Source organism: Corythoichthys intestinalis, chromosome 18, assembly GCF_030265065.1.
Source record: "Corythoichthys intestinalis isolate RoL2023-P3 chromosome 18, ASM3026506v1, whole genome shotgun sequence".
Classification (NCBI taxonomy): Eukaryota; Metazoa; Chordata; class Actinopteri; order Syngnathiformes; family Syngnathidae; genus Corythoichthys; species Corythoichthys intestinalis.
The window spans coordinates 40,641,763-40,654,660 of record NC_080412.1 but is presented as its reverse complement, the minus strand read 5'-3'; the positions used below and the strand labels follow the sequence as shown (position 1 = coordinate 40,654,660).

Sequence of the window (12,898 nt, the reverse complement as noted above, 5' to 3'; positions counted from 1 at the left end):
AATTTTATTCAATATTCTTTCGGACTTGATTCTTGACTTGATATAATTTGTCACCTGTAGTGGTGCTTCAGAAGGAACAACAAGCTGCATTAGGGTGCATCTTGATGCACCCATTTAACCAACATGACACAGCTGGTCTTACATATTTCAGAGTCACCTTAGAAAGTCAAGTTGAGCCCCGAGTGCACTCTGCATTCATTCATCATCGTCCTGCTTGCACAGCATGAATATTTGACATAGGAGGCTTGGCGCAACTGGCATTTGCGAGAGACTCTTACCTCCCAGCGGATGCCCTTTCTTGTCTGAGTGGCTCTGATTACAGAGTAGATGCAAGGTTTAGACTAGACAGAGAGTGAGGGCTTGGGTGTGTCTGCATTCACACATGGGAACGGTTACAATTTGTTGGGTGGGAGGAGTGGATCCCCTGTGTTTAGCTCCTTTCACATTGCCTTTCAGGAAAATTGGCATTGAGGCATCGCAGCTGAGGCATTTATTAGCCCGCCTGCGCTTTTCTGACAGAACTCAAAGCAGGGGTCATTGTTAGAGTGTGCCTTGGCACAAACAATGATGATTTGCCTGCTATGTCTTAACAAATAGTCAACGTTTCGCGTCTGTTCCACATACCGTATTTTTCGGACTATAAGTCGCAGTTTTTTTTGGTTTTTGTTTTTCCCCCATAGTTTGGCTGGGGGTGCGACTTATACTCAGGAGCAGAGGTTGCGCTAGACTTTTTCGTTGTCTGTCATTTTGACTGGCAGGGTCATAAAAATCCGGTCATAATCTATTTTTACCTGTCACTTAATTTTTTAAAATGATAATGACATTGTGGTGACCTTTTGTTTAGCATAATTCACTTTCCGTACTTGTGTGTCCATTTGGCCGAGCGCGTTACCGGCTACGACAGTCATGTGACAGAGACACTTAAGAGCCGTGCGCGTTCCGGCTTGAATCTGGCTTGAGTTCACAGAGAGCAGCAGAGCTACAGCGGCTGGACACAGCAATTTCAGCTAACAAGACTCTTAACATTGCATACCGCTTCAACTTATTCAATAGTATTTAGTTTTCATTCATTTTCAATTAATATTCTGTCCGAACAAGCTTAACAGAGAATCCACACCGTGCCATAACACATCAAGCAGATGAATAAGTAACTTTTTCTCCGCAGTGACAAAAACCGCTGACTGTGGCCCTAGTAGGTAGCCACCGTTTGTCCCTAATAGGAAATGAATGGAAATTGTGTACGAAGGAGATGTTTACAGAGCTAAACCTACCAATTCTGTCTGAAAATGATGTGCCTGGTGCCAAATTGACTGGCAAAGATGTGGAAGAACATAAAAATGTTCAGTTAAAGAGATGGCTTTAGTGTCGAAGGCTGAAAAAGACGAAAAAAACGAGCCGACCTAAGCATAGCTTTAGCTTTTTTATCGACGCGACTGACAATGACATTCTCCTGTTTCAACAAGCTATCCTTTACAATCAGCCCTGTCTTTCTTATATATCCTCTGGTTGTCCTACGTCTCTTACCGTTCTTGGGGGTAATTTAGTTAGCTTTGTGTAGCGATCGGAAATGCTACTCAGTGACAGCCAACGAACACTTTTAATTTTTTCATTGATAACACATCTTAATTCTATAATTTATTTACACTTCCCCCTTACTAAAGTTGTTTTTATATATATATAACAGAAACGGTAACAGTGGCAGTCAGATACCGTTGGTAATTCTTTTCAGGTCATTCATTGTCAGACAGAAGCAGTACAGCACAATGTTACGCTTAAAGAATGTTAAAAATATAAAAATGGCTTACCTCTTTGTCCTCTGAAAGACCATGCCAACCCAACATAATGTTTACTGCATATGAAACGTGAACGGATTCGCCGAGCTGGTGTTAAAGTCCGCGCAAGTTGATTCGGTCTTCACATTTTTTCCTCTCGAGTTTTTGGTTTCCGGAAACGTATGAAGAAAACATCCTTCATGTGTCGTAATGTCTAGAGTCGTTTCTACAAGTTCCAAAAAAGCAATGCGTGATCGGCATGTTCATTACCGGAGAAAAGTAGCACTTTTTACGTTGGGTCTATGCGAGGGCGGGTCTATAATGTCCCACTTTGGCTTTACTTCCGCTTTACGATGCGACGTCACGGTCTAAAAATAGCCTGCGTGCGGTACGCAATTGCGTGCCCGCTTGTGCAGTCCCTCTTTTTTCACCTCTTTTATCAACACCATCGTCGTTTTGGGGCTTTTTGAAGAAACTTCGGACACTCAGTTGCCTTGACGTTTTTCCGAGTAAGGCCAACGACGTCATGCATCAAGAGAGACAATAGCTAATTAATATGCCCACTCGCCACCCTGTGGTCTGGGGTGTGAATTGCAACCTGTCAAAATGACGGATGGACTTCAGTTTTTTCCGTCACCGTTTTAAAAAATCGGTCAACGACGGAAAATATTCGGTTAACGCGACCCCTGCTCAGGAGTGTCTTATGTGTGAAAATATCAACACATTATGACATCATTTCACGTTATTTTGGTGTTTTGGAGTGACCCTGATGGTTTGGTAAACTTGTTAGCATGTTCTTTATGCTATAGTTATCTGAATAACTTAATAGCTATGGCCACGTTCACATTCTGCCTTTGGCAAAGTGTGTTAAATTGTATTATTGACTTATACAGTGCCCTCCATAATTCTTGGCACCCCTGAAAAAGATGTGTTTTTTAGCTTCTGATATTTTTTTATTCAAATAATATGGGACCTTAATGGAAAAAAAGAAAAATCCAACCTTCAATACAAGTGCATTCATTCAGTGGGGAAAAAAATCCCACATAAAGAAAAAATTATTTGACATCAAATAATGTGTGTCACAGTTATTAGCACCCCTGGTGTCTCACACAAAAATACACACGGTCCCAGGCTTCAACTGGGACCGTGTGCTTTGGTCAGATGAGACCAAGATTGAGCTTTTTGGCAACAAACACTCTAAGTGGGTCTGGCGTGCCACGAAAGATGCGCATGCTGAAAAGCACCTCATACCCACTGTGAAGTATGGGGGTGGGTCAGTGATGCTGTGGGGCTGTTTCGCTTCCAAAGGCCCTGGGAACCTTGTTAGGGTGCATGGCATCATGAATGCTTTGAAATACCAGGACATTTTAAATCTAAATCTGTTGCCCTCTGCCCGAAAGCTGAATATGGGTTGTCACTGGGTCTTTCAGCAAGACAATGACCCTAAACATATGGCCAAACCTACACAGAAATGGTTCACCAGACACAAAATCAAGCTCCTCCCATGGCTTTCTCAGTCCCCAGACCTTGTTTTGTTGGCAAAAGGGGGTTGTAAAAAGTATTAACACCAGGGGTGCTAATAATTGTGACACACATTATGTCAAATAATTTTTTCTTTATGTGGGATCTTTTCCCCACTGACTGTATGCACTTGTATTGAAGGTTGGATTTTTCTCTTTTTTTCCATTAAGGTCCCATATTATTTGAAAAAAAAAAAAAAAAAAAGAACTATTTGAAGCTAAAAAAACACATCTTTTTCAGGGGTGCCAATAATTATGGAGGGCACTGTATATTGAAATGCATGCTTTTAGTTTGTCGCACTTTCACGCCCAAGTGGGGGCGCACTCACACATATTTACGCGAAGAAGAGCGCTCACACACCAGAAGAAGACTGACAGCTACGCAGCGTCAGAGAGTGAGAGTGAGAGGAGAGAGAGAGTATTTATGTTGATGCGAACCAGTTTGGTATCGAGGACGAAATTGATTTGTATTATTTCTATTTTTAGTTTCACTCTTCAAATGATGGTGTCATAACGACGGCCAAAATAAAGTCAGCAAATTATACGGACATCCAGCATCGTCATTTGGGAGTTTAGCTCGCTGTATAGCCAGGACCGAGCCGTAGCGTCCTTGTTAGGACAGTATATTCGCATTTCGTTGTTCATGCATCATGTAACATTATCATACTGTACACTTATTCAGCATGTTGTTCTCTATTGTATTTTTATATTAAATTGCCTTTCAAGATGACATATCTGTTCTATGTGTTGGATTTTATCAAGTTAATTTCCCCTAAAAATGTGACTTATACTCTGGTGCGACTTATATATGTTTTTTTCCTCTTCGTTGGGCATTCATGGCTGGTGCAGGGCCGGCCCAGCCTATACGCAGACTATGCAGCTGCTTAGGGCCCCTGACCACTAGGGGGCCCTCAATTTGGCAATTGTTTAATTTATATTCTATTTTGTTTACTACAGTTTGCTTTATTTGACTTCTGTGAGTTTTGATACTTGATTACAAGCTTAAAAAAATAAAAGTTCTTCCTTAACTTCTTTCTTTCCTCTTTTAGAAAAAGGTTTGGTATTATCTACTGTAAGTATTGACAATCATTTGGGGTGAGAATTTTGAAGTATGCAGTGCAACAAAATCTGATCAATATACAAAATATGGACGTATGGGTTGGATTGCATGTATGGGTTTCATAGTACACTGTGACGAAATGGTGGGCCAAAAATATGAGCCCCTTTGCATTATTTTGCTTAGGGCCCCCAAATGCCCTGGGCTGGTGCGACTTGTAGTCCGAAAAATACGGTACGAGAAAAGTCAGCATTTATAACGTGTCTTGAGCAGGCCCGATATGAAATCGTTACACAGTACAATATAAAGTATATTGTGACAGCTGCTAAAGAATTTATTTGTTGAGATTAGAATTTTCTGCATGTCAAGAGTGGTATCTGGTCACATTCAACTCCTCTTCAAGGATTATTTCACTTTTATCAGTTTGTTGATAGCAGTATGTGTCTCCAATCTTAAGAATGATAATATACTACGCAAGCACCTGTAAATTATACATCAAAATAAGTTTATTGATATATCAACTGAAGCGATGTGACAATATATCCAAACTTTGATACTGTATATCGCAAGGGCGTAGGTTTGCATAGGGACGGTAGGGACAAAACACTAGCAACTTTTCAGGATGGTCAAATTGTCCCTACCAAATTATAAGCAATCTTATATGCATGATATAATGAGTTCAATTTTGTAGGTCATTTAGAAGTCTTCTCATATTTGCAAGGATAAAATTCACCCTACCATTATTATTATTATATTATATACCCCGCCCCCAACGCACGTTTCATTGGCTGATGACTTGACCCACCCCCGACACACGCACTCAGACTCACACAACCCCAACAGAAATATATGTCAAAAAACATGCCGCCTCCTCCTCCCCCTTCGAAGAGGAGGGATATTAGAAGTTTTTTTGGGCCAGCAGCAGCCACTGTAAGTGATTTAAAAAGACACCAATGTTGTAGAGACCACTAATTTTGCTACTAAAAGTCTGACCTTCATCAGAGTTAGCATGACATTAAACTAAAAAACTCAAATAGGAAGATGCTTTGAGAGAAGTGTCCTTCAGTTCTGTTTGTGTTTTCTATAGTTAATAATAATCAAACTGAGAAATGTAGTGAACTCTGCTGGAAATTATAGAACTAGAAAAACGGCGCACGAAGCTGCTTGGAGAGAGAGGGGTGCTGCATAACCTCATATGTTAATCACACAACACATTTGACACACAACCTAATCATAATTAACTATTTACATTATTTAAAAAAGTGTCCTTAGCTTAGCATAGCTTGTTTTTCTGTTTATTAGCCGATTTGTAGAATATCCTAGAATGATTTCCTGACCAGTGTATCGATATTTGTTGTATCGTTAGATCATCATGATCGTGAGCCTTCTATCGCAAATCGTATCAGCTGTGTCAGGCTTAACCAGCTATTTTCTCCTAAATTTGCCTTTTTTGTCTTTTCAGGATTGAATACTAATAAAACTTTGTCGAAGTTGAGTAACACGATTTACTGCGAGATGTGTGTCACATCCAATCTTAATCCAGCGCGATTAAACAAGCAACTATTTGGTTTTATGGCCTTCAATAATGACCAAAACAGACATGTATAAGCACTCTGAATTTACAGCAACTGGTCTAGGAGTAGACGGGTGGCGGTTGGCGGAACCATCTGTTTAGCGCATTCCCTAAACATTGGCAGACTTTTCTGTTATTGGCCGAATTCCTAGCAGGAACTGCTGATTTTAACAATGTCGACGGTCTTTTTCAGCCTTATCGCGTCATGATTTGCAGCAATTTAATTATGTATTGTTTTGTTCCAGATGGAGTTGTTGGATAAATTCCCAGTCGAAGGAGGTCAGAAAGACCCCAAGCGGAGGATCATCCCGTTCCTACCGGGTAAGAGTGCAAACTCGAAGGATTGCTGCACTTACATCAAGGTTCCACAACCGTGCCTTGCCAAACTAATGTTTTTATGACTTTCCAAGTGATCATTCAAGTTCAAAGTTCATCATTCTTTGATTAACACAAACGCGCACAGTGTGCTTAATAAAAAGTTTATTAAAGTTTGAAAGAAAGACTCACCCTACCAGGCTCGGGATGGGATTGGGGATTGGATTTCACTGAGGCCAAGCAGGTCTGGAACACATTCAGCAGATACACACACAAAAACACACAGAACTTTTTGATGAACTCTGAGTCAGTAAGTAAAAGGGCGAGGTGACAGAAAACACTCCTTTCAAACCATCCCAACTATTCCTTAAAGGGAACCTCAGATTTAAAGATTTACAGGCTCTAATAAGCCACAATTTTTCTCTTAGACTAAAATATGTTATTAGAAACACATAAAATATTGCCATTGATTTAAAAATATTATATTTAGGACATGTTTTGACCAACGGAGAGCGCCATGTTTATGCGCGCAATGGACGCTCGGGGTGATGACGTAGATTGTCACCGTCACTAGACGAACACTCGGGGGTTACTGCAGTTCCTGCAGGCGAGTACTTACTATTTGTGTTTTTATTGAGTCTTTTATTACCTTTTCGTTGCCTCAAAATACCTTTTGCATGTTTCTAGGGCTGCAGCTATCGAATATTTTAGTAATCGACTGAAAATTCTATCGATTAATCGAGTAATCGGATAAAACGTTTTTGTTTTTTTTGTTTTTTTTTGGTAAAGAGCAATTATACTTATACATGAGAAAAAAAGACATTTAATCCAATATTGAACCATTTTCAGTCAATCAATTTCTTTATTTTCGATGTACATTGTTGAAAACAGCCAACAATTTCATCTAAGATGTGACTAGAAAAAAAATTCACTGCTTTCACTCAAAAAAATTCTAGACCTTATATTTATCTAAAAAAAACAAACATATTTCTTACCTAAAAATGTAATTACGCTTGATAACACACATCACTTAAAAGCTACGTGTTTTTTTTAATCCACGTGTTTCAATTTAGTTTCCATTTGTGTCAAGCTATTTTTAAGTTAAGTTTTAAGTTAGTCTAAACTAAGTACTGGTAGGGTTTTGAGTTTTTGCAGTGTTCAAAATAAATGTATGATACCTTCTGTATTGGAGCACATTTATTCAGCAATGACTACTGAGCTAAAACTGACAGTTAGCTTTATTATGTTTTAATTTTACAGCCTCATCACTCTACAGCGCTGTGTTTTTACAGATTAAATAAAGCCTGTATGCAAGACATGTTAGCCGCGCATCGACAGTGGTCATAATCAATAGAAACTAGCCTCCGAAGGGCTAACGTTACGTGAGCATGTGACAGTAATGTTAGGGTGACCAAACGTCCTCTTTTGCCCGGACAAGTCCTTTTTTCACGTAGTATCCTCGTCGTCCAGGCGGGTTTTATAAATTCATAAAAATGTCCGGTTTTTATGATTTTTCATGGAACCAATTTGAAGAGAATCCCTCCGGCCACTAGGTGGCAGCAGATATGGCACATGGCTCCTACTAGAGGGGAGGGAAGGAGTAGCGCTTCTTGTTTTTGTTGGCAGTTTACCCCTGTCATGAGGCATTACCGCCATCCACTGGGTTGACGATTTGGCCACAACGCCTGCCCAGTTGTTAAGTTTTTAACGATAAATACGCAAATAATGGCAACTGTTGACTTCTGTCGGAGCTTTGACTGTAAAATCCCATTTGGTGTCGCATCGTTGCGCTGCCAATGATTGTAAACTTTTCTAGCAAAGTTTGATTTTTGCCTCGGCTAGCTATCAGTAAGCTAAACCATGCTAGGCATTATGGGAAACGTAGTTTTGAACTGCTACGTTTGGAAACATGCTGGTTGACTAGTTTGTCAGTTTACAGTTTGTGTGCAATCTAGAACATTGAATGAGAATATCAATTGAATGGGAATAACAATTTGTCAAGGACAATTGTCGTGATAGTAATTTATAAAAATGTTTAGTTGGCATATAGCCTCCTGTGTGTATGTGTATTGACTGGACTACTATTCCAAGGGGCTGCATTATATATATATATATATATATATATATATATATATATATATATATATATATATATATATATATATATATGTATGTATGTTTAGTCATTATTATATATTTTTTTATTTTCAAACTGCATTTTCCATTCCAGAGTGAGGGGGCACACTTTAAATATATCAAAGTGATAGAGACATCTTTGAGTGAACTTCGAGTAAAATTCAAGTATCTTGAGGCCGGGCTGAGTGTCCTCTTTTTTGGAAATCAAAATATGGTCACCCTAAGTAACGTTATATTTATTAGCGATGAGAAGTCTACTGCTTAAAGATGGCGGCTGTTGACTAACGCTGCCCAGACGCGGCCGAGTGTCATTTTGCATCTAGTCCTAAATGCATGCGATATCTATGAGACGCATCGGACACTACCTGCTACCAAACTAGCATCATGCGGGCGTAGTTTTTAGCAACGTCGGTGTAGTTTGTAGCGGCTGTCGGCTGCAGTAAGTTTTTTTTTTTTTTTTTAATTGCTTCTTCCTCTATGCACGTGACGTCAGCGCGTTGTCCCGCATTAAAAGTAGTCTGGGCAAAACGGGATGCTTAGAGCTGGCAAAATTAAACGATTCCTCGAGGTGAATAAAATCAATTTTTAAACGAGTTACTCGAGTATTCGTTTCAGCTCTACATGTTTCCCTCGCATACTTTTAAGCATGATGTTTTCTTGTGGTAGCTTTAAATCAGATTGTTGATCTGTTGACCACATTAGTCACGTAGCATATTTAAACCACCCTTATTTGATATTACTACGCTGAACTATTTTCTTATGGCATCTTTAGTATGTTCTGTTTGTATGCATCTAAAAACAAGCTGACCACGCACGGTAGTACTGTGGGTATCAAATTCGCCGGTGTAGCACATTTTGGCAGAACACAGTTTTTTTCCCCCCTACTCTCGGCTCGTCTCGTCTCATCCTGTCTTTCCTGTTTATTTTGCTGTTGCTGCTCGTTTTGCGAAATATCGACAGTGCTGTCATGCTCATTAATGTTCGTCTCGGGTTCAAATTGAAAGGGTTGAACAGATGTTTATGTAGATAAAGTCATACTCTGGAAGCCCGGCAGCGTAACCGTGTGATGTTACCACCCTGTCAACAACAATGGAGATGTACTAATTAAACTAATTTTACAAATTGTATAAAAACGAAAACATCAAGAGGGGTTTCAATATCAAATTATTTTAACTCATAATAACGTTAGCTTTTAAGAACTGCAAGCCTTTCTATCCGTGGATCCCTTTAGAAATACAGATACATTACATAGAGACTGGTACACATTTGCATCTAGAAACCAGAAGACTCCGAAAACCTGAGCAGAAAACAAGGAACCTCACGATATGATACGATTTTCGATACAAGACTCATGTTGCAATTAACAATGAAGACAAAATAGATTAATATTTCATCCCAAAATAATATTTTATTACAGCTTTCTGACTTGACTGTTGTCAACAACATAAAAGACACTTAACCTTCGACACTTTGTAATACGATTAATTCAGCAACCTAAGCTGAGTGTAGCAGTGAACTCTCTCTCTCTAATGCTCTAATCACTGGCGCGAGCGCAGCCTCACATTACACGCACACAAGGACCCAAACGGGACTGCTCATAGCTGCCGGCAAAAAGCGATTATCAAATAGTTGGCAACTAATTTCTTAAAACTGGAAGTCCCGGGTTTTTTGGGGCTATGAAAAAAATACCAGAAAGGCGTCAAACGACCCCAATACCAAACTGACTACTGGGCTTTGTCAAACAATAGACAACTCAAAGAAGCAATCAAGCAGGCCACCCCCCTACACACTCCTGTGGACTCGCTGCCTAGGTGTGAAGGGGAGGGGGTTCACTCTGGATAGCTGCAATTAGCATCTTGAATACAAGAGAGACGGGTGGACTTCTTAGTGGGTCTTGCAAGGGAATTGGCTCACTGTCATGTGGGCGCAAAGAAGGTGCAGAAGGAAAAATTGCTTCGGCAACAACCTCCAACACCTAGCCCTGGGAAAACGGCGAAGTGTCATACAGTATGTCACCACATAATTTTTTTTTTGTTTTTTTATTACACTGTCCCTTGTACTGTAGGCAAACTGCAGCTTTTGGAAGATGTAAAAAGGTTGTCCGCCCGATTGCCTGCCTGAGCGGTCCACTGTCCGACAAGCAACGATTGTTTTGATATGCTGATTAGGGTCAGACGATCCTTCTCAGGTGACAAAAGTGATTTGTATCAACTGATCCACCCTTGGTAGTTTTAGCGTTAATCGATTTAATAAGATTAGTTGTTGCAGCCTTGCTTATAGTGGTCCAATCCATTTGAACTGGGAGGGTGGCACCTACCTACAGGAACCAACAAGCTAGAGGACTCAAAAGACCTGTAAAAAAACCACAAACATTGTATGTAGGAAATTTGAGCACCGACGTTCAGCTTGAGGTGCTTTTGTTAACTTGACACAGGAAGGAAGTCAAAGCTGGCAAAGGATCTTGAAAGTAAGATGATGATGATGTATTAGTTACTTCAATTCAGAGCTTAAGAAGATACAAAGAAAAGTCTGCTTGCTCCAGCCATACTCCAAACCACAGATTCTTTTCTGAATCTGCCCTATATGCTTTTGTACATACTACATCAACTATTTGTCTTGTGAATGCGAAACACATGTCTGAAGCAGCTTGAAGGAAAACAGGAAAAAAGATGAGAGTAGAGGGGACAAAACTATGGTTTGCTGAGTGGATGGATGCGTGGTTAACTCTTCGAAAGATTTGAGGACAAGCATCGACTGCCCAGATGGGCAGTGAAAAGTTTGCACTGAAATTCGCGTGGTATTACATCACAACGACTAAGGGTCACTGGATGTTTGAAGATCAACTATCACTACATAAGTAAATACTAGTCCTTCTCAAAAAATTTGAATATTGTGATAAAGTCCATTATTTTCTGTAATGTACTGATAAACATTAGACTTTCATATATTTTAGATTCATTACACACAACTGAAGTAGTTCAAGCCTTTTATTGTTTTAAAAATGGATAATTTTGGCAAAAAAGTCAAGAAAAAACAAAAATCTATCTAAAAAAATTAGCATATTTCATCCGACCAATACAAAAAAGTGTTTTTTAACACACAAAAGTCAACCTTTAATTTATTATATTAGCTATGCACTCAATACTTGGTCGGGAATCCTTTTGCAGAAATGACTGCTTCAACACTGCTGAGGTGTTATGGAGGCCCAGGATGCTTCGATAGCGGCCTTAAGCTCATCCACAGTGTTGGGTCTGGTGTCTCTCAACTTCCTCTTCACAATATCCCTTAGATTCTCTATGGGGTTCAGGTCAGGAGAGTTGACAGGCCAATTGAGCACAGTAATGCCATGGTCAGTAAACCATTTACCAGTGGTTTTGCCACTGTGAGCAGGTGCCAGGTCGTGCTGAAAAATGAAATCTTCTTCACCATAAAGCTTTTCAGCAGATGGAAGCATGAAGTGCTCCAAAATCTCCTGATAGCTAGCTTCATTGACTCTGCCCTTGATAAAACACAGTAGACCAACACCAGCAGCTGACATGGCACCCCAGACCATCACTGACTGTGGGTACTTGACACTGAACTTTTGCCATTTACTTCTGCCCAGTCTTCCTCCAAACTCTGGCGCCTTGCTTTCCGAATGACATGCAAAATTTGCTTTCATCTGAAAAAAAGTACTTTGGACCACTGAGCAACAGTCCAGTGCTGCTTCTCTGTAGCCCAGGTCAGGCGCTTCTGCCGCTGTTTCACACACGCCTGTGCATGGTGGCTCTGGATGTTTCTACTCCAGACTCAGTCCACTGTTTCTGCAGGTCCCCCCAAGGTCTGGAATCAGCCCTTCTCCACAATCTTTCTCAGGGTGCGGTCACCTCTTCTGGTTGTGCAGCGTTTCCTGCCACACTTTTTCCTTCCCGCAGAGGTGCCTTGATACAGCACTCTGGGAACAGCCTATTCGCTCAGAAATTTCTTTCTGTGTCTTAGCCTCTTGCTTGAGGACTTCAATGATGGCCTTCCGGACAGCAGTCAGGTCGGCAGTCTTCCCCATGATTGTGGTTTTGAGTAATGAACCAGGCTGGGAGTTTTTAAAAGCCTCAGAAATCTTTCGCAGGGGTTTTGAGTTCATTCGTTGATTCAGATGATTAGGTTAGTAGCTTCTTTAGAGTACCTTTTCATGATATGCTAATTTTTTGAGATAGGGATTTTTGGGTTTTCTTGACTTTTTTGCCAAAATCATTAATATTAAAACAATAAAAGTCTTGAACTACTTCAGTTGTGTGTAATGAATCTAAAATATATGAATGTCTAATGTTTATCAGTACATTACAGAAAGTAATGAACTTAAACACAATATGCTAATTTTTTGAAAAGGCCTAGTACACTTGGATCATGTGTATAAAGAATGAGTGGTTAATATCATAATTTGTTAAACCAGTAAACGTCACCAAAAAAAAAAAAAAAAAAAAATCCCTCTTTCTTATTTTTCCTCTTCCTCATCTCTCGTCACCATCGACTCATAGACAGGAAGAGT

At 39.9% G+C, this 12,898-nt stretch overlaps 1 protein-coding gene across 2 annotated transcripts in view; it reads left to right on the top strand.

Annotated features, from left to right (window-relative positions):
• Positions 1-12,898, top strand: part of sh3pxd2b (SH3 and PX domains 2B) — a 74,736-nt gene that overhangs the window by 19,206 nt on the left and 42,632 nt on the right. For both annotated transcript variants that reach the window (XM_057820468.1, XM_057820467.1), the window contains exon 3: positions 6,168-6,243. In XM_057820468.1, the coding sequence (XP_057676451.1) occupies positions 6,168-6,243 (76 nt within the window). The remainder of the gene's footprint in view (positions 1-6,167; positions 6,244-12,898) is intronic.